Source organism: Magnolia sinica, chromosome 9 (assembly GCF_029962835.1).
Source record: "Magnolia sinica isolate HGM2019 chromosome 9, MsV1, whole genome shotgun sequence".
NCBI classification, from domain to species: Eukaryota; Viridiplantae; Streptophyta; class Magnoliopsida; order Magnoliales; family Magnoliaceae; genus Magnolia; species Magnolia sinica.
Genome location: NC_080581.1, coordinates 14,821,424 through 14,838,730, shown reverse-complemented (window position 1 = coordinate 14,838,730; position 17,307 = coordinate 14,821,424). Strand labels below are relative to the sequence as shown.

At 40.0% G+C, this 17,307-nt stretch overlaps 1 protein-coding gene across 1 annotated transcript; it reads right to left on the bottom strand.

The window, feature by feature from the left end:
- Window positions 1-351: 351 nt before the first annotated feature.
- On the bottom strand, window positions 352-16,414 carry LOC131256965 (probable purine permease 5). Its single transcript, XM_058258087.1, has 3 exons — window positions 16,284-16,414; window positions 2,652-3,694; window positions 352-938 (listed from the first exon to the last, which is right to left on the bottom strand). Exons 1-3 carry the CDS (start codon window positions 16,327-16,329, stop codon window positions 858-860), a joined length of 1,170 nt encoding a protein of 389 aa, XP_058114070.1. The 5' UTR covers window positions 16,330-16,414; the 3' UTR covers window positions 352-857.
- Window positions 16,415-17,307: the final 893 nt, after the last annotated feature.

Here is a 17,307-nt window from a genome sequence, read left to right as displayed (position 1 = left end):
ATGAGTCTTTGAGTTGAGTTTAATAATAAATTAATGTTATTTATAAATACATTGAATAATTATATATAGTAAACATATAAAAAATAATGAAAGTTGCATGATTGCAATGGATCACGTGCCGGTTTGGTTAGAGACTTCGAACCCGTTTGCTTGTTAGAGCTGTGTCGAGTCACACCGGGTCAAGTGAGCCCCACCCATTTTATAATTAGCACAATGTTGGACCCATACCCAACCCAATGGTTCCAATTTCATATATGTATCCATTTATTATTGGGTAGGGTCCAATGGCCTAAACAACATGGTTAACATCCAAATAAATTACGCCGAGATCCGGTCCAGCATCCAGCCAAGCACCACCGATTGTATTTGCTTAAATTCATGCGACCGTCGCAACATGGCCTGTTTACATTGGAGCCCATCAGGTGATTGGGTTCGACTACTAGCCACATATCATGTAGCAAGAGTCCTGCAAAATCATAGTTCTAAAACACAGCGTCTCAACTCAAACTTGACTGAGTCGACTCGGTAAGATTTTGAGCTGAGTCAACTCAAACTCGAATGTGTCAACTTGACTCAGCAAGATTTCAAGGTGAACCACGCAGCTAACAAAAATGGCTTATGTGAGATTGAATGTTTTCATTGTGGCACAAGAATCCTTACCATCAATCTGGTGGGACCCACTGGGAACATTGGCCAAAAATCAGGCCAGCATTATGGATGAGAAACACTGGACAGTAAGAAAGAGTGACGAATACTCCTTATTCTGCATGCAACTTGGACCATTTTATGAATGAACCAGACTAATATTGGTGCAGGGCATGTTGATGGTGGGGCCCACTTGGAGAATGACCCAGATGTCACGCACATTTGCACGTGCCTCGAAGCAGACCTTCAATCTCATGCGAATCATGCTCGCATCCTAGCCTTCCAGAAATAATCTTTGTACAGAGCCATACAAATGGAGTTTAACTGACAATTCAAAGTTGGATGGAGGGAGAAAACTAAGCTGATAAGCTCACTGTAAAAGCTCTCTCTCAGGAATTTCATGCGAGAAAGATAAAAGTTATTTGATGGAGTATCAGAGAATGCTGAAGCTGAGAGAGAATAGTACAGTTGGTCTTTACAAGTGGGGCTCATTGTTCAGTGATCAGAAGAAGAAGAAATACAACAACAATTCCCATTCAACCAATAAAGGCTATTCTAAAGCTAGGATCTTCCAATCTGGAGTAACTTTGGTGAGTGGGCCATTAACAGTCAAACCATGGGCCCCACATGTACAAACTGAAAACCAGAAGATCCTATATGATCTCTTAGCCCGTGCATTGTATAATACCTGTTATTTGAGAAGCATGTGCACAATAAAGCTCATCTGCACACCATCCATGTGCCAGTATGCACGTGGGTGAAAGATCTGATCCATCCATCAGGTTGGTCTGACCTTGTACATCTTCTCCCAAAAAAAAAAGTCCAATCAGCCAAGTTTTTTAGAGCTATACATTTGTTTTGCAAACTGTGGCCCACCTGACCAATGGATCAACCTGATTCTTGGGCTAGGGGCATCAATATAGTGGTGCCATTCTGATGGATGGATTTGATCTAGGACCTATAGTGCCATGCTAGCACATGTTGGGCACGTACATGAGCTTCCTTGTATGCATGTGGGCTTAGCAAAGCTCGTTATATGATAATCCTTGTTTCTTGTAATGCAATGCTTTTGAACAAGACCATGCAGAATGCGTGGAATAAGGTGTTCATTAACATTCAAATCCCTAGAACTCGAATTGAATGGTACAACAATTACATATATATCATTTCCATGATAAATGCCACAAGTTCAATGGACCCATGTATGTTTTTTAGTAACATGAAGATGGCAATGTGCAGATGTGCTTATGCAAGAAGAATTGCTTGTACCAATATATGTGCAAACCATCTCATGGATGAACACATGGTTTATATATATATGGGAAATGGTACTATGAGGTCGACCTCATAGGAGCTTCCATGAGGTTGAGCTCTGTGGCCCACTGTGATCTATGTTGGACATACACACCGTGCATTTTGTGGGTCCCCTCTAGGTTATAGGATATCTCGAAAATCAGTTGCATCCGGAACTCTTAAGTGGGTCACACCATCCGTAACTGTGGGAAATCATGCCTAAAACATCTAAAAGCACTTGGTGGGGCCCACCTAAGTTTTGGATATGGTTGAAACTTGGTGTGACCCCTCATCCAAGTGGGACACACAAAATGGATGGGCTGGATGTCTGAACTACATCTCAGTGGACCCTATAAACGATCATGAAGGTTTCAATGGGTGTGCATCCACTATCAACTGTTGTCTGTGGTGTGGCCCACTGAAGTCGTGGATTAGCTTGATTTTTAGGCCCGTGACCCACCACGGAAGTGCGCATCTGATGGTGGATGTTTGACATAGATCACAGTGGGGCCCACGCAGCTCGACCTCATGGGAAGTTCTCAGAAGGTCAACCTCATAGTACTACCATTTCCCACACACACACACACACGGTATATGCATACATGCATATATATGAATGATGGTGTGGATGTATGCACATGTATACGTTCATATATGTGCATGAGCAAACAGAGACAGAACTCGAGAGTTGATCATTAGGAGGCTTTTCTTACACCGGAATTGCCGAATATGTAAGACCCAAAACCCCAAACAGTAATGATCAATGACAGGATCTTCAAACCGCTCATGGCGTCGTGGAAAAGAACGACCGCCGCAACACTAGTAAGAGGTACTCTGACTGCATTAAGAACGCCAGCAAGCACAGTCGAAGTCAGAAAAAGAACAGCAGTGCTTCCTAAAACTCCCAGCTGAAAAGTTACAGCACCCATGATTAGAACCATGTAGTATGAGATTTCCCCGTGCTTGAAACGGCCCGCTTCTGTTTTCATCGCCTGAAAGTCCCGATTCACAAGAACTCCGATCGTGGTGAATACAAAAGCAAATAATGAAACCATGACCTGCTGCTCCAATACAACATGGAAGGATCTTCTGCCCAACAGCTTGACGAAAACTAGCTCTGAAAGCGCGAATATCAGCCCATGTAGAGCCGATCCTAAAATGTCCCAGAAAAAACCCAATGCGTATTGCTTGTTACTGATGCCACTAAACCGATCCGAATTTGAATCTAAGGCTATAATTACTACAGCAGCAGTGATGATGACAATGGCATTTAGAGTAGAGGGCGTCAGTTTGTTTTTTACGATGAAGTATCCGAACAGCGCAGAAAAAATGAGAGAGGACGATGCAAGCAAAGAAGCAGTCGATGCGGGAAGATAAGCGTAGGCCCATGCATACATAAGGTTATCAGCAGCACTAAGGAAGCCCAGCCCCATGTAAGAGATGGTCAGTTTGAGAGTGAAAGGTGTAGGCGTGATTTTACGGATGAAATACAGAGGAATTAAGAATATTGCAGTTATGGGCCATCCTGCAACTGCCACCCATGAAATGATCCACTTGCTCTTGCCTCCATTGGCAAAATAAAGACGAGATAGAAGGCTTGAAGCAGGAAATGCCACAAGCATTGCGCTGCTGCTTAGAAATAATAGGATCCAATACGAGATTGTCTTGCTTCTGTATGTTTCCCATGCTGAGGTTGCAAGTTTGGAAATCCGGTCTTGCCATGAGAAGAAAGATCCTGATGCCTCTGAAGGTGGCCCTGTTGTAAAACAAACAAAACCAAAAACCATTAACAAGGAATAGAATCATCAACTGCTGATCACACACAAATGTGGGCAGATGATCTCTAAAATTTCCATCTACATAAGCAACAAGATGTTTCTTTTTCCTTTTTTTGCTTTTTCTGCTCCTTTTTTTTCTTTTTTTCTTTTAAAAAAAAAGAAAAAAAAGATAAGGAACAAGATGTTCATAGGATGAGTATAGCTGAAATAATAATTTTGAGGTGGATGAGTGAGAAAAAGGAAGGATAGAATTAGAAATGAATGCATTCGAGGGAACTTAGGAGTAGCACCAATGGGTAATAAGAAGAGCAAAATGAGATTTAGATCATTTGGTCATGTGCAACAGAGACCAAGAATTGCACCAATTAGGAGTGAGTTGGTACAGGTTGAAGGCTCTAAAGGGGCAAGGGGAAGTCCCAAAAGGATATGGGTGGAGGCAATAAGAAAAGACTTGATGACCTATAGTCTAACTGAAGTTATGGCCCTTCATAGAGTGGAATGGCAGAACAAGATTCATATAGATGACCCCAATTAATTGGTATAAGGCTTGGACGATGATGATGATGGTGATAGGCATAAAAACTGAAGCAGGACAATTAACCATTTGCTCTAAAGCTCGAACTGATAGAGCATGGCGAATTAATCCCCTTATCTCATAGCCCAGGCCCCACATCTCATGGGTTAGGACCTCGGCCGAACCCCCCTTGTGGGCCTCACATCACATGGGTACCGCCTCACACGGGCTGCCCACCCCGAGTATGTCCCCGCATCCCGCAGGCTACCCTATTCGAGCCCGGTGTGAAAATGCCCATGCATTAATCACCCCCGATAAGAAGTCTCGAACACGCCGCTCTGATACCAATTTAATGTAGGGCAATTAACCACTTGCTCTAAAAGCTCGAACTAATAGAGCATGGTGAATTAATCCCTTTATCTCATAACTCATGCCCCACATCTCATGGGGTTAGGACCTCGACCGAACCCCCCTCGTGGGCCCGACATCATATAGGTACCGCCTCACACGGGCCGCCCACCCCCAGTGTGTCCCCGCATACTACAGGCTACCCCACTCGAGCTCGGTGTGAAAATGCCCCTGCATTAAAAACTCATTCATAGGGCAGTCAATGGGCACCCGATAGACCCAACCCAATTTTAACGGGTAACTTTTTGAACACTGTAAGAAATTGGGTCGGGTTTGGGTCTCAACTTTTTGGGCCTGGTTAAAATTTGGGTCTAGCTAGGTCCAGGTCAGGTCCATCAACTTGGACCTGGTTAAAATTGGGCCGGGATAGGTCCAGGTTAGATCCAAATAGTTTTAATAGTAATATTTATATATGTTATTGATGATTCTACCAAAGAAATGATGTTTTCCAAGCCATAAAAAATGAACAAACCAAAGCATGTGTAAAAGTGGCAAATGCATGTGGAACATAATCCATCCATTGGGTGGGCACAACCACGTAAATGCACTTATTTGACTCGAGACATGGATGCAAAAGACCCGATGGATACCTTAACTCAATACATAGCTTTCTTGGCATTGTTGGGTATATCGTGTCCTGGAAAGCCGAATCACACATGAATACATTATTGACATTCATTGTTAATGAAGATATAGCTTTCTATGGTATGGCCTTGTTGTGTATATTGTCCTGGAAAGCTGAGCTGAATCACACGATAATACATTATTGACATTCATTGTCAATGCAGGTATTTTAATCATCATGCACTATTATGGGTTATCCTTAATTGTATATTATGATGATGGACCATAAAGAGTCCCTCATAGGCATTGTATTGAGTTATGTGCATGTGGTAAATCCAATGACAAAGGAGAGATAATCTTGTCTATGAAAATGCACCATCATGTGCCTAGGCTAGTATATGTGCACGGTTGTCATGGGACCGGATGACTGCCATAGCAATGTTGCTTTACCTCGGATAATTTAAGTTGGAGACTCACATTAGTACATGAGTATCTATAACTTGTTTGTTGGCATATTGAACAGTGGATATGTGAGAAATGCTCTTAGGTCCTATATAGGGAGCGTTCACTCACATGCACCTCATCCTAATATCTTTAGACCCGTGGATGAGTCACGGAGACTTCACTATCCATACAAGTGACTTCGATACTTATTGTGATTGTTGTGCCCCAAAATAACATACACCTGTGAGTGGGTCACTTGGATGGAAGTGTGTGCATCCCATGATGATTCAACAAGGAATCCAAAATATTCAATTTTGTTTTGTAAACTGATTCACTATAGAAGAGCACTTCGAGTAACGAACCCAGTTAGTCATGTGAACATGCGGTCTTTTTAAGTCAAAAGGATTTTAAAAGGGTATTTACTGAGGAAATTGTGTTTTTGTAGTATTAAGTAAAAGGTTTTTACTTTGGCAACATCCCGTCACAAATTCAATGTGAGGTGGAATGATCCTAGGGTTCATCTCCTAAAGGTTTGTGGGAATCCAAGAACAAGTGGTGATCCATCCAAGGTATTCCACAACAGCAATGACCACCATTGTACCATTATGACATGGGCCGTAACAGCCATTATGGATTTAAAAAAGAAAAGAAAAAAAAAAACTATTTCAACCCTGTAACGGGCTGTTACAGGTTATTATGGGGCCATCACGGAGCCATTTTTCCATATTAACCATTACGACCCTATAACCCTATATAACGCATTACGGTTACCACCATTACCGTTATGTAACAGCCATTATGTAACCGTTTTGGAATACCATCCTTAAAGGCTAGAGGTCTTATTTCAAGAGTTACAGCTTGAAGATTTGAAGAGAAAAGGAACTTGAAAGAAGATCATTATCTCCATTAAGGTATAACTTAAGATTAGAAAGTGCTTTTTATTCTATATTCATAGTGCTTTCTTCTTTCTCCTATTTTTTTAAAAAAATTTTGATTGCATCCAATCGTTCTCACCCCAAGTGTATGGTGACAAGAACCCAACAGGCCCGCCTGATAAATGGATAGGCATGAATTTTCACACCCAATGATCTTCAAAGTGGGCCCTACCTTTTCAATGGCTCAAATGTTGTATAAATGTGTGACCCATTGGCCATATTCACTCAAATGTACTACAACTTCACCATCCATTAAGATGGATCTGAACATTCCCTGTGAGGAGTGTTGCCCTTTGGGTCTCCATCATATAACCAAGAGGACATGAGTAGATTTAGGGTTTATAGACAAGAAAATTACTAACAGCAGCAAGGTGAAAGTTCAAACATGGAAATCCTCAAGGAGTCGGTGAATGTTGGCTGAAGATGTTGGAAAGCCGAGTGTGGTTGTGGATTTAGTCTCAAAAGCCTTTGTTTAAGGACAAGTTTTGCAAATCATTTGTTTAACTGTGATCAAATGACACCACCAGTTTACATCTGCGATTGTACACGTTGCCAACAAAGGATCCAATCAACAATATTCACCTTCACCTTGCTCTGTAGAAGTATAAAAATGGACATTTCAAGGAAAACAAAAGTCTAGATCAACCAAGTAAATGGACGAATGGGGATCCAATTAATGTATGAACTACTATAGAACTGAATCACCGCATTTGTATGAACTTGTCTGAAGTGTGTGGAATGTCTGGGAAATGTAATGTCTCGTGATTTTTATTGCACCCCCTCCAGTATCTAAAATTTCATCAAAAATAAAAATAAAAAACTCCTTAAAGAGTTGAGGTTCCATCACAAGTATTGATGAGCCAACTGTTAGGTCCAGGGAATAGCTTCTGTGAATGGTTTTGGGATCATGGGGCCCACTACCATCCTAGATTTACATACACCTTCTAGACAACCCACTTCATGTAGGGTTTTGTCTTTTGCCTCAATTAATTACCGAGGGAGATTTTCCTTGAATCTTTGTCGTTGAGGGAATTCAGCGAAGTATTAACCAAAATATTATCCTAAGCCTAATTTAAACCTAATCCAATCCTAATCTCAGCCTAATTAGGACCTAACATAAGCCTACCAAAGTCGGAGTCAGCCAACAAGTGAGTCTCCAAAAGGATGAAGATTGCAGGGCGTAGCCTGATTTTGTTTTGGGACCAGACACCCCTTTTTTTCAGGTCTCTCTAGCTAGCAGAAATCTGTTCGCTGCCAGCCAGAGAGAAATATGATTTTTTGGGGATCCTCTCAGGGTTGTGATAATCCTATTTCCACCAGCCAACAAGCTATTTCAGAGAGTCCTGGTCAGCAGAAATCCCTTTACCTCTACCAGGACATCATTTCGTACAAAATGTAATCTTTGGATCCTATTTGTAGACCTCCAAACAACATTTCAAATGAACCCTAAATCATCCCAATCTGAGCTGTGTCATCAAGTAGTGGCCCCCGCAATCAAAGGTTTCACAAGAGTTGTCTGCTTGAATTTTTAAAAAAAAAAATCATGACTGCCATTCCAAGAATTCAAAACTCCAAACTCCATTTCCCTCCGGTTTTTTAACTTATCCTCTATCCAAGTTACCCTTTAAATCCTTCAAATGAACCTATTCACCCTTCTAACTGATTTTGCCCATGATTCCAAATTTTAACCTTACTCTCACTTGCATTCAAATTTGAATCCTCTAGAAACTCTGCACTTAGCATTTCCATTAGATTCCCTCCAATTACTCAATTGCCATCTTGAAATTCTATAAATAGCCCTCCTATCTCAGAGAAGGGTTTTGACTCAAAAGGAATTCCCTCTCTCCCTCATAACGCAGGTTCAGGACTTCTATAATTTCTGCAACCTGAGAAAGAGAATTCAACGACCAAGACCATGAAGATGATGACAATTCGAAAGAGCTTAGGACGTGACTCTAAGTTATCAGAATTCCAACAAGAGAAGGCGAAAGAGTATACCTCAGCCCTCGGGCTTTGAGACACAATTCCATTGACGTCTCTCAAGGAAGAAGACTTTTCGTATCTTCAGATTGCTCCTCTTTCCTTTGCAAAATCCAAGATCAAGAGCAATCAAGACCCCCCATTGTTGATCAAGATCATCAAGACTGGAGTTTTGGCAAATCACCACTATGGCTTCTTCATTTCTTCTTCTTCATGCCTTTTTATTCTTTTGTGTTTCATTATTTCCTTTAAAAATTGATTTCTCCAAAAAAAAAAAAAAAAAACTGTTTCCGGGAAATAATTCAATTTGTTCACTGAGAAGAGACAGCTGTTGTGGATGGGAACACCTTTTATCATCACCGAGGCTCTTATCACTTTTGGAATTATTTTTTCTAAATTTTCATTTCTAGCTCCTACTTTTGATTTTCCTGGTTATCTAGCCATACGATCTGAGTCCGCCCTCGAGGCCAACATTGCACACCTACCTGATAGCTGGGGCAAGGAATGAAGGATGGGTTGCATGAGTGGATGACTTTCATCATAATGAACTAATGCCATCATCTCATGACGTGCAACTCACATATCCTGTGTTTATAGCCTTTCTATTAAGTTGGATCCCTTGTAAGTAATGAGGCCTTTTTTTCTATGGAAATAAAATTTTATTTATTTTTCTATAACACTGTTTCAATGATATTCCTCATAAAGGTGCAACTTGCGCAGGTTGGGTCAGGTTGACAGCAAGGTTTAAAGTATTGTCCGAAACAGGCACATATCACCCTACATGTACCGGTATCATGACCCTGTGTTTGTTAGACAGACTGAAATATACCTTGTATAGCTAGCATACCTTATATAGTTGGTTTTCCATAGGTAGATGATTCTGATTTTATTTCTTTCCTTATATAGATACTGTAATCTCTATATATTCAACCCCTTTGGGTTGTCTCAAATACACAAAAGCTTTCAGCTCCTCTCGGTTTACAGTGTTGACCTGAAACAGCCTGATATGGGGCGATACTTAATGTTGTCGGTGGGGAATGATACATTATGTAATACGCCCATTTAAAACCTTGGTTGAGAGTCAACCCAACTACAAGAGGACCCAACATGCAACCTGAGTAGACCCGAATTCCAACCCGAGGTTCCCAACCCGAATTCCTCTATAGTCAATCCTAAACCGACACAACCCAACCCAGCCCGACACAAATACATATGATTATTTCCAACTTGACCTAACCTGTCCCGAATTTGCTCAACCCGAACTCAACCCAATTGGATTTTTCCAACCCGAGGACCCTAACAACCTGAACCAAATTCCGGTTGGCTCAGTTGGGTTCAGGTTGATCCAAACCCAAGCTGCGGTCCTAATTCCCCATTGAAAAGAAAAAGGAGTGATACACTATGTATCACCTATTTTGAAGTGTCGTGTTTTCCCATCTCTGGGAATCATCAACCATAACTGGCAGGAACCTTTCCAACAAGGGCTATTTCCATATATTAGATCTGTCTTTGTACTACTACCATCTAAATGGCTCAACTTGTTGGTAGAAGAAACTGACCAATACGTGAACCTCCCGCCCTTTCTTGGTCAGGCCAACCGACTTGCATGCTAATGAGGGTTAAAAAAGGAGGAGAAAGAGTTGTAAATACCCCACATGGTTCCACTGTCAAGCACAAATCAAGAATCATAAGCAGAACCATGATAAGGCTGAGAAGTATTAGCAGGTGTTTGAACCAAACTAAAGATGAGAAATATCAAAGAAATTGAGGACCAAATAAGATTGGACCATATCAATCTCTCACCAGATCAATCCTAGCTCATGTGTTCGGTTTTTATCTTTCTCTTTGCACACAAATCGGATCATATCTGTTGTTTTGGATCATTTTGCACAAAGATCAAAAGTAACCCAAGTTTCTCTCAAATGTTGGTTATAGGGCATCTACAGGAACTTAGGACATAGGTTAACCTTTTCTTTATTGATGTAATTCAATGGTTAGTCATTCTTGCATGAATATGATATTTTGAACAATATCTCAAAGAATGAAAATAGAACTATAATTTTTTTAGCGGATCGGATCAATAAATAGAACATCTTGTAGTAGTTCTTCCTTCATAATGATTCTCAAAAGAACATCCATTCTGGCTTCAAAGGGGACTTATCACGTTAACTGTACAATTTTTTAAATTAAAAAAAATAAAGGTAAAATAACAAAGAGTATAATATGAAGAAAAGAAAAAAAAAAAGATGGGACAAAAGCAACCATATCCAAACATCCATCGAATTTTTGCCAATTGATTACATTCCATCACATTTCCTTGTAGTCATTGACTAGATAGAGCATCTAGATGCATTAATAAAAATAAATAAAGAAGAACAAGAAGGGAAAGAAGTCAATTGCAGTGCATTACCCTATTTCAGTGCATTTCCATAAGACAAAAGATAAAACCTAATGCAAGACAACTAACCACTTGGTCTATAGAGCGTGGCGAATCAATCCCTTTATCTCATAGCCTAGGCCTCACATCCTACAGGTTAGGTCCTCAACCGAACCCCCATCGTGGGCCCCACATCACATGGGTTCCACCTCACACGGGTGCGGCCCACCTCACACAGGACACCAACTCGAGCTTGGTGTGAAAATGCCCATGCATTAATCAACACGAAACCTCCCGCTCTAATACCACTTGGATGCAGGACAACTAACCAGTTACTCTAAAAGCTTAAACTGATAGAGCATGGCGAATCAATCCCTTTATCTCATAGCCCAGGCCCCAAATTCCATGAATTAGGTCCTCGGCCGAACCCCCCTCATAGGCCCCACATCACACGATTCACCTGCCTCACACAAGCCGCCCACCCCGAGTGTGGCCTTGCATCCCACAGGCCACCCCACTCGAGCCTGATGTGAAAATGCCCATGCATTAGAACCACAACATTTATTGTGTTACTAGAGTTTCAACTGCATTGGATTTGAATTTGAGATTATAAAAATTGGACATGTCTGGATGCAGAAGTGAATAGCCTCATTAACATTCAATATATAATCAAGAGGAAGAAGTGACAAAACTTAATGAGGTTTGCAAACATTCATAACAAGGAAGTTCACCTCAAATTGCAATTGTGCTCTTTCAAAGCCGACTTGGAAGTAAACATGGTCGCAATATGGAGCCTGACCCTCAATGTGAAGGGTAAGAAAGGAAATTACAATTTGGTTATTAACCCTTTAGCAAACTAATGATCACGATCCAATTCAATAGTGAATCTGGATGCACCCAAAGGAAAATAGGAAAACTAGAAGTCATATTTGGTACTACTAAACCATGCATTTGATTCTAGTCTAGCATTCATAATGGCCTGGACCAAAATAAATAATAAACAAATAAATAAATAGATATTCATCATCACCATAGCCTTGTCTTAGCTATTTGGGGTCTGCTCAACAAATCGTGTTTCACCAATCAATGTATTAAGGAGGATGTCACTATAAGAAAATCATCATCATCATCATCTAAGCCCTATCCCAACTAATTGGGGTCAGCTTTGCAAATCCATTCATTAAGAAAATAATAAAAGTATGAAGGAGGTTGGAGCTAAAGTTTAAAGCATAGTTGCTTATAAATTTCCCCCATTCACTCTCCTTTTGCATGCTTTAGTTTTCCATTTTTCATGTTAAGGGCATTTTTATAATTTTTCTACTAGGGAATTTTATAATTATTCTCTTCGCTAATTGTTCCTATTTATTGGGATATTGTTACTGCACATGCGTGCTTCCTCAGATGTGGTTAAGAAAAAGTTGGGTAGAAAAAACAATTATAACAAATTTTTTTTTAAAAGGCACAATTATAACAATTATGCATGGCTTTTCAATTTGAATCATTGTCACTACTCATTTCCCTTGCAAAATTTGAATAAAATTGGTGAGAAAAATAACATTTGGAAGCCATCATTTTGGTGGTCTATGAAAGCATGAACCTCTTTCTTTTTCGTTATTGTCCCTCTTTACCACTGTAGTTTTGAAAAGTCGGCGAGTCAACTCGAAACTTGTGTTTGTCAACTCAACCAAAATTTGAGTCGAGTCACTATGAAACTCGCAGAGAAGTCTTGACTCAATTCATACTCAAATTGACTTGCCGAGTGGGCTCACCTACTCTGTCGACTTGACATGCAGGTGATGTGATTCGAACTCACAACCTCACTAAACTGACAAACAGCAGTTCCCAGCTGGCCACACACTAGTTGTATGCTTTTAACTGCATATTTATATTAGTGTAATAAAATTCCTCGTTTAATTATTAAATATCAAGCCGAGTCGAATAAGCCTTTGAGTCAACCCAACCCAGCTGGATATCGAGTCAAGTCGAGTCGCGTTTTCAAGTTTTTAAATTATGTTTACCACTAGAAGACTTTTGAAGTGGAAACTCCCATAGCTTTAGAAGACTTCAAGAAGACATCTTTCCAGCCCTTGAAGGTCCCCCGTATTGAGCCTTGGAATTAAGATTATTTGTTTGGGTCTCTACTCATGGCCCAGTGGTAGGCCCTATGGGTTTCAACACTGAGGTCATGGGTTCGAGTACCCAAACATGGTGTGTGTGGGTGTGAGGGTGTGTGTATAAAATAATAATAATAACCTTGGAACTAAGAGGACTTCTAAAAGCTAGAAATGCATGGAAGGTTGTAGTGCTTCATCCATATCTTCCCTCTCTTTTCTTCATTTTATGGATTGTAGAGTCCAACCTTTTGTAACTGATTTTCTAAATGTCAGTGTTTAATATTGCTTTATCTTCATTTCTCTCTTTTATTTTTGCTTCGTTGTTTCATTATTAATCCTTAGGTTCACCAAAAAAGTCCTCCATTTCAAGAACTGGTCTGGCATTTGGTAGCTTCAGATAGGCATTGGGCATTATCGATTTCCCTACAGATACTTCCATGCATCTCTACATACAAATGCAAAACTAACATTTGGCTAAATCGAATTTGCATTACAATTTCGTTAAGGATTGCAACTTCGAAAAAGAAGATGCCCAAAAAATAAAAGAACTTTTCTTGGGCATTTCAAATATGGTTGTTGTAATGGACCATAGTAATTTTGAATGGCGAGGGGTCTGCCAATCACTTGCTACCATGCATTCATGTGTCTAAATATTGATGAACATAATTTGAGCATGGGATTTTGTGGTTACAGAATGATCGAATAAGAAATCAATGTCTAAAGTTTTTTTTTTTCCTTTTTTAATTAATGAATCATCATCATCATCATCTAATCCTTATTCCAATTCATCGGGATCGGATAAGTGAATCCTTTTCCACCACTCCACTCTATCAAGGGCCATACCTTTTCCCCTTGCACTTTTAGAGCCTTTAACTTGTACCAACTCACTCCTAACCGGCATGGTTCTATCTCCTTCGGCCATGACGAAACCATCCGTCTACGTTCCCTCATCTTACTACCTATTGGAGCTACTCCTAAGTTCCCAAAATGCATTCATTTCTAAGCCTTTTCCCCCCTTTATTAATTAATGAATCATCATCATCATCCGAGCCTTTCATCATCATCATCATCATCTAAGCATTATCCAACTAACTGGAGCAACCCTCAATCTAGGCTTCAGACCCGCAATGAGTGCACGAAGCTCCCACAGATGCTACATAATAGTCTATCACATAGGTTGATTAAATTAACTAATTATTTATTTAATAATTAGCACGTTCAACATCTTTTTTTAATTAATGAATAATTAGCAAATTCATCATCATCATCCTCAAAACATTCACCAAACTTCTATATGGACTAGCTCATCAGTAAATATATGCTCAGCCGACAAGCAAGACTTCTTAGATGTGGGGCCATATTTTGGTGATCCAAACCATCGATCTGATTGGACCACAATTAGCAGAGGAATCCCTAGAAGATCTTCTTGCCTGTTTGATAACTGAATTATTTTTCGTTGAATGTAGACTGTAGATATAGCGTCTCCAACATGGTCTACTCATGCACCATTGATCAAGAGCTTTGAATCTTTCAATCTGAAAGATTTTCAAGGAATTTCCCATTTGTGGCAGGTTCCATCAGATCCACAGCATGGATCCATGAAACATGGCCCCATATGCTAGAAATAATTTCAATATTTTCAATTATAATAAATAAATAACAAACAAATCTGCGGAATGCCAAAAACATAAAAAAGAAAAAGAAAAATCCTTGCTATTGGGTCCCTAAAAACATTGAATCTCGTTGAATCAATTCTAAAACTGAAAAAAAAAAAAATGTACCTAAGAGTTGGACACAAACCAAGCCAGCTCGAAAGCTCGGCTTGAATTGGTTTGAAAAAGATCAGCTTGGATTGGTTCGAATAGAAGTTCAAACCAAACTAAGCCTCAGAGTCAAGCTCATTTAAATAATTTTATTTTATTTTATTTTTAAAAAAAAAAGCTCAAACCAGGGCAGTACCGGCTCAGCTTGATTCAGCTCAGTTTGATTCAGCTTGATTTGGATTGTAGATTGTATGCACACTGTTTCCTGTGGTGTGATCCACTTGAGCTTTGTATATGATTCAATTTTGGGATCATGTCCTAAAATGATAGGTAAAAACAGATAGACGACGTGGATTATACATATACATGACAACATGGATAATACATAATCCATTGCATTCTGTGATTGGAAACTTTGAGACACATATATGCTTGTGTTTTAAGTTGTAACTTTTTATTGATTGTTATTGTCCCATGGAGGATGTTAAACTTTATGTTATTTTTTAGTGTTGTTATTTTTGTATTAGTCTTTTTTAATGTTATATTGTAGTGTTATCTTTGTATATGTATGTGTGTGTGTGTGTGTGTGTGTGTGTGTGTGTATAGAAGTTCATATTATGTATATTGTTTATTTAACAGAAAAAAAACAAGTTGACCCCTATTTGAACTTGGCTTGGCTTGGCTCAGCTCGGCTCGGATATTTGGACCAAACCAAACCAAGCTCAAGCTCGTATGATCTGTACCAAACCAAGCTCAAACATTAGGGATAGGCTTGAAGCTCGGCTCGTGTAAAGCTCGAACAAGGGGTGTCACATAAACAAGCCAAACCAAACTTGGGTCAAACTCAGTTGGGCTCGGCTCATGTACAGCTCCTCCTAACATCAAAATGACCAGGAAAAAAAATGGACTTGTAAAGATTTCAAAAAATAAATAAAAAATCCCACTGCAAGAATTACCAGTTCTACCCAAATTCTCTCCATTATCTACACTCAATCTAAGGATATCAAAGGGCCTGGTGGGGCCCATGATGGGTGAGACCCGGGCCTCTCTTTAGGCCCAATTCAAAATGGGCCTCTTCAACCCAAAATATAAGTAAGATCAATATCGCCGACATTTTCAAAATCTCGCGCCCATATCTACTTCTGAGGCCCGTTTCAACTAACGGGTCTAAGGTTCAGGCTTGGCCCATTAACAGACCCGAAAACCGAACCCGATAGCTAGTTGCTGATTCTGAATCCAGAGCAGACCAGCTCTTCAAAGCAAATAAAAGAAGAAGACAGTAATTACAGAAAGAAACAGGGGCCAAGATATTAAGAGGGAATTACTGAAATGCCCTCGAATTTTTCGAGAACTGAGATTGCTGGAACGCTTACAGTAATTACAGAAAGAAACAGGGGCCAAGATATTAAGAGGGAATTACTGAAATGCCCTCGAATTTTTCGAGAACTGAGATTGCTGGAACGCTTACCGTTGGGAAGATTCGTCTGCTGTGACTCTGAGTTTTGTGGATTCATTAAAAAACGGTTTTTGAGAAAACCCCTTTTTTTTGGGGGGGGTGGGGAATTTTCAGAAACGCAATTGCCGTAGGATTGCCGAAAAATCGGCTGGCTTTGAAGGAGGGATTTTACGAGAATGCCCCTCGTTATCGCTTGAACATCGGAAATGCCACTTGGATTGCGTTCTACCCCGCCCGTCTCCAGTTGGGAACGGGCAGGAGGTTTGAGTGGCCACCGTGATGTGTGGTTTTATCCATACGGTCCATCCATTTTTTTCGTATCATCTTAGGATATAACGTTGAACCTCAGGTAGATCCAAGATATGAACCTAAACCTGAGGTAGATCCAAGACATATGTGGACTACACAACGGGGATTAAACTCTTACCTTTGAAAACTTCTTGAAGGCAACGGAAGTTTTAACTGATATTTGTTTTTTCTCTTCATCCACATGTGTGTGTAACTTTATGAATAGGTTGGATGGAAAATAAACACCACGATGGGCTTACAAAAGTTTCAACTGTGAGAATCATTATCACCGTGTGGTGTGGTCCACTTGATCTTTGTTTCTACCTCATTTTTGGGCTTGTGTCCTAAAATGAAAGGAAACAATGGATGGACAGTGGGATGCGGATTGCGTCAATGGTAATCCGTCAGGGCAAGGCTCTAAGGGGCCCACCATGATGTAAGTGTTTTATCCATGCCATTCAACGCTTTTCTCATATTATTTTATTATTTGTACCACAAAGTGGTGATTGAACGTCCACCATTAAAATCTTCTTGAGAGCTGGAGAAGTTTCTGATCAAGCTGATATTTGTATTTTCACTTCATCCACGTCTACATGGCCTTATGAATAGGTTGGATGGTAAAAAATACATCTCGTTGGGCCTTAGAAAGATTTCAACGGTGGTTGTCATTATTCGTGTGGCTTCCTCTGGCGTGGTGCATTGGAGCTGCGGACCTGCCTCATTTTTTAAAATCATACATTAAAATGAT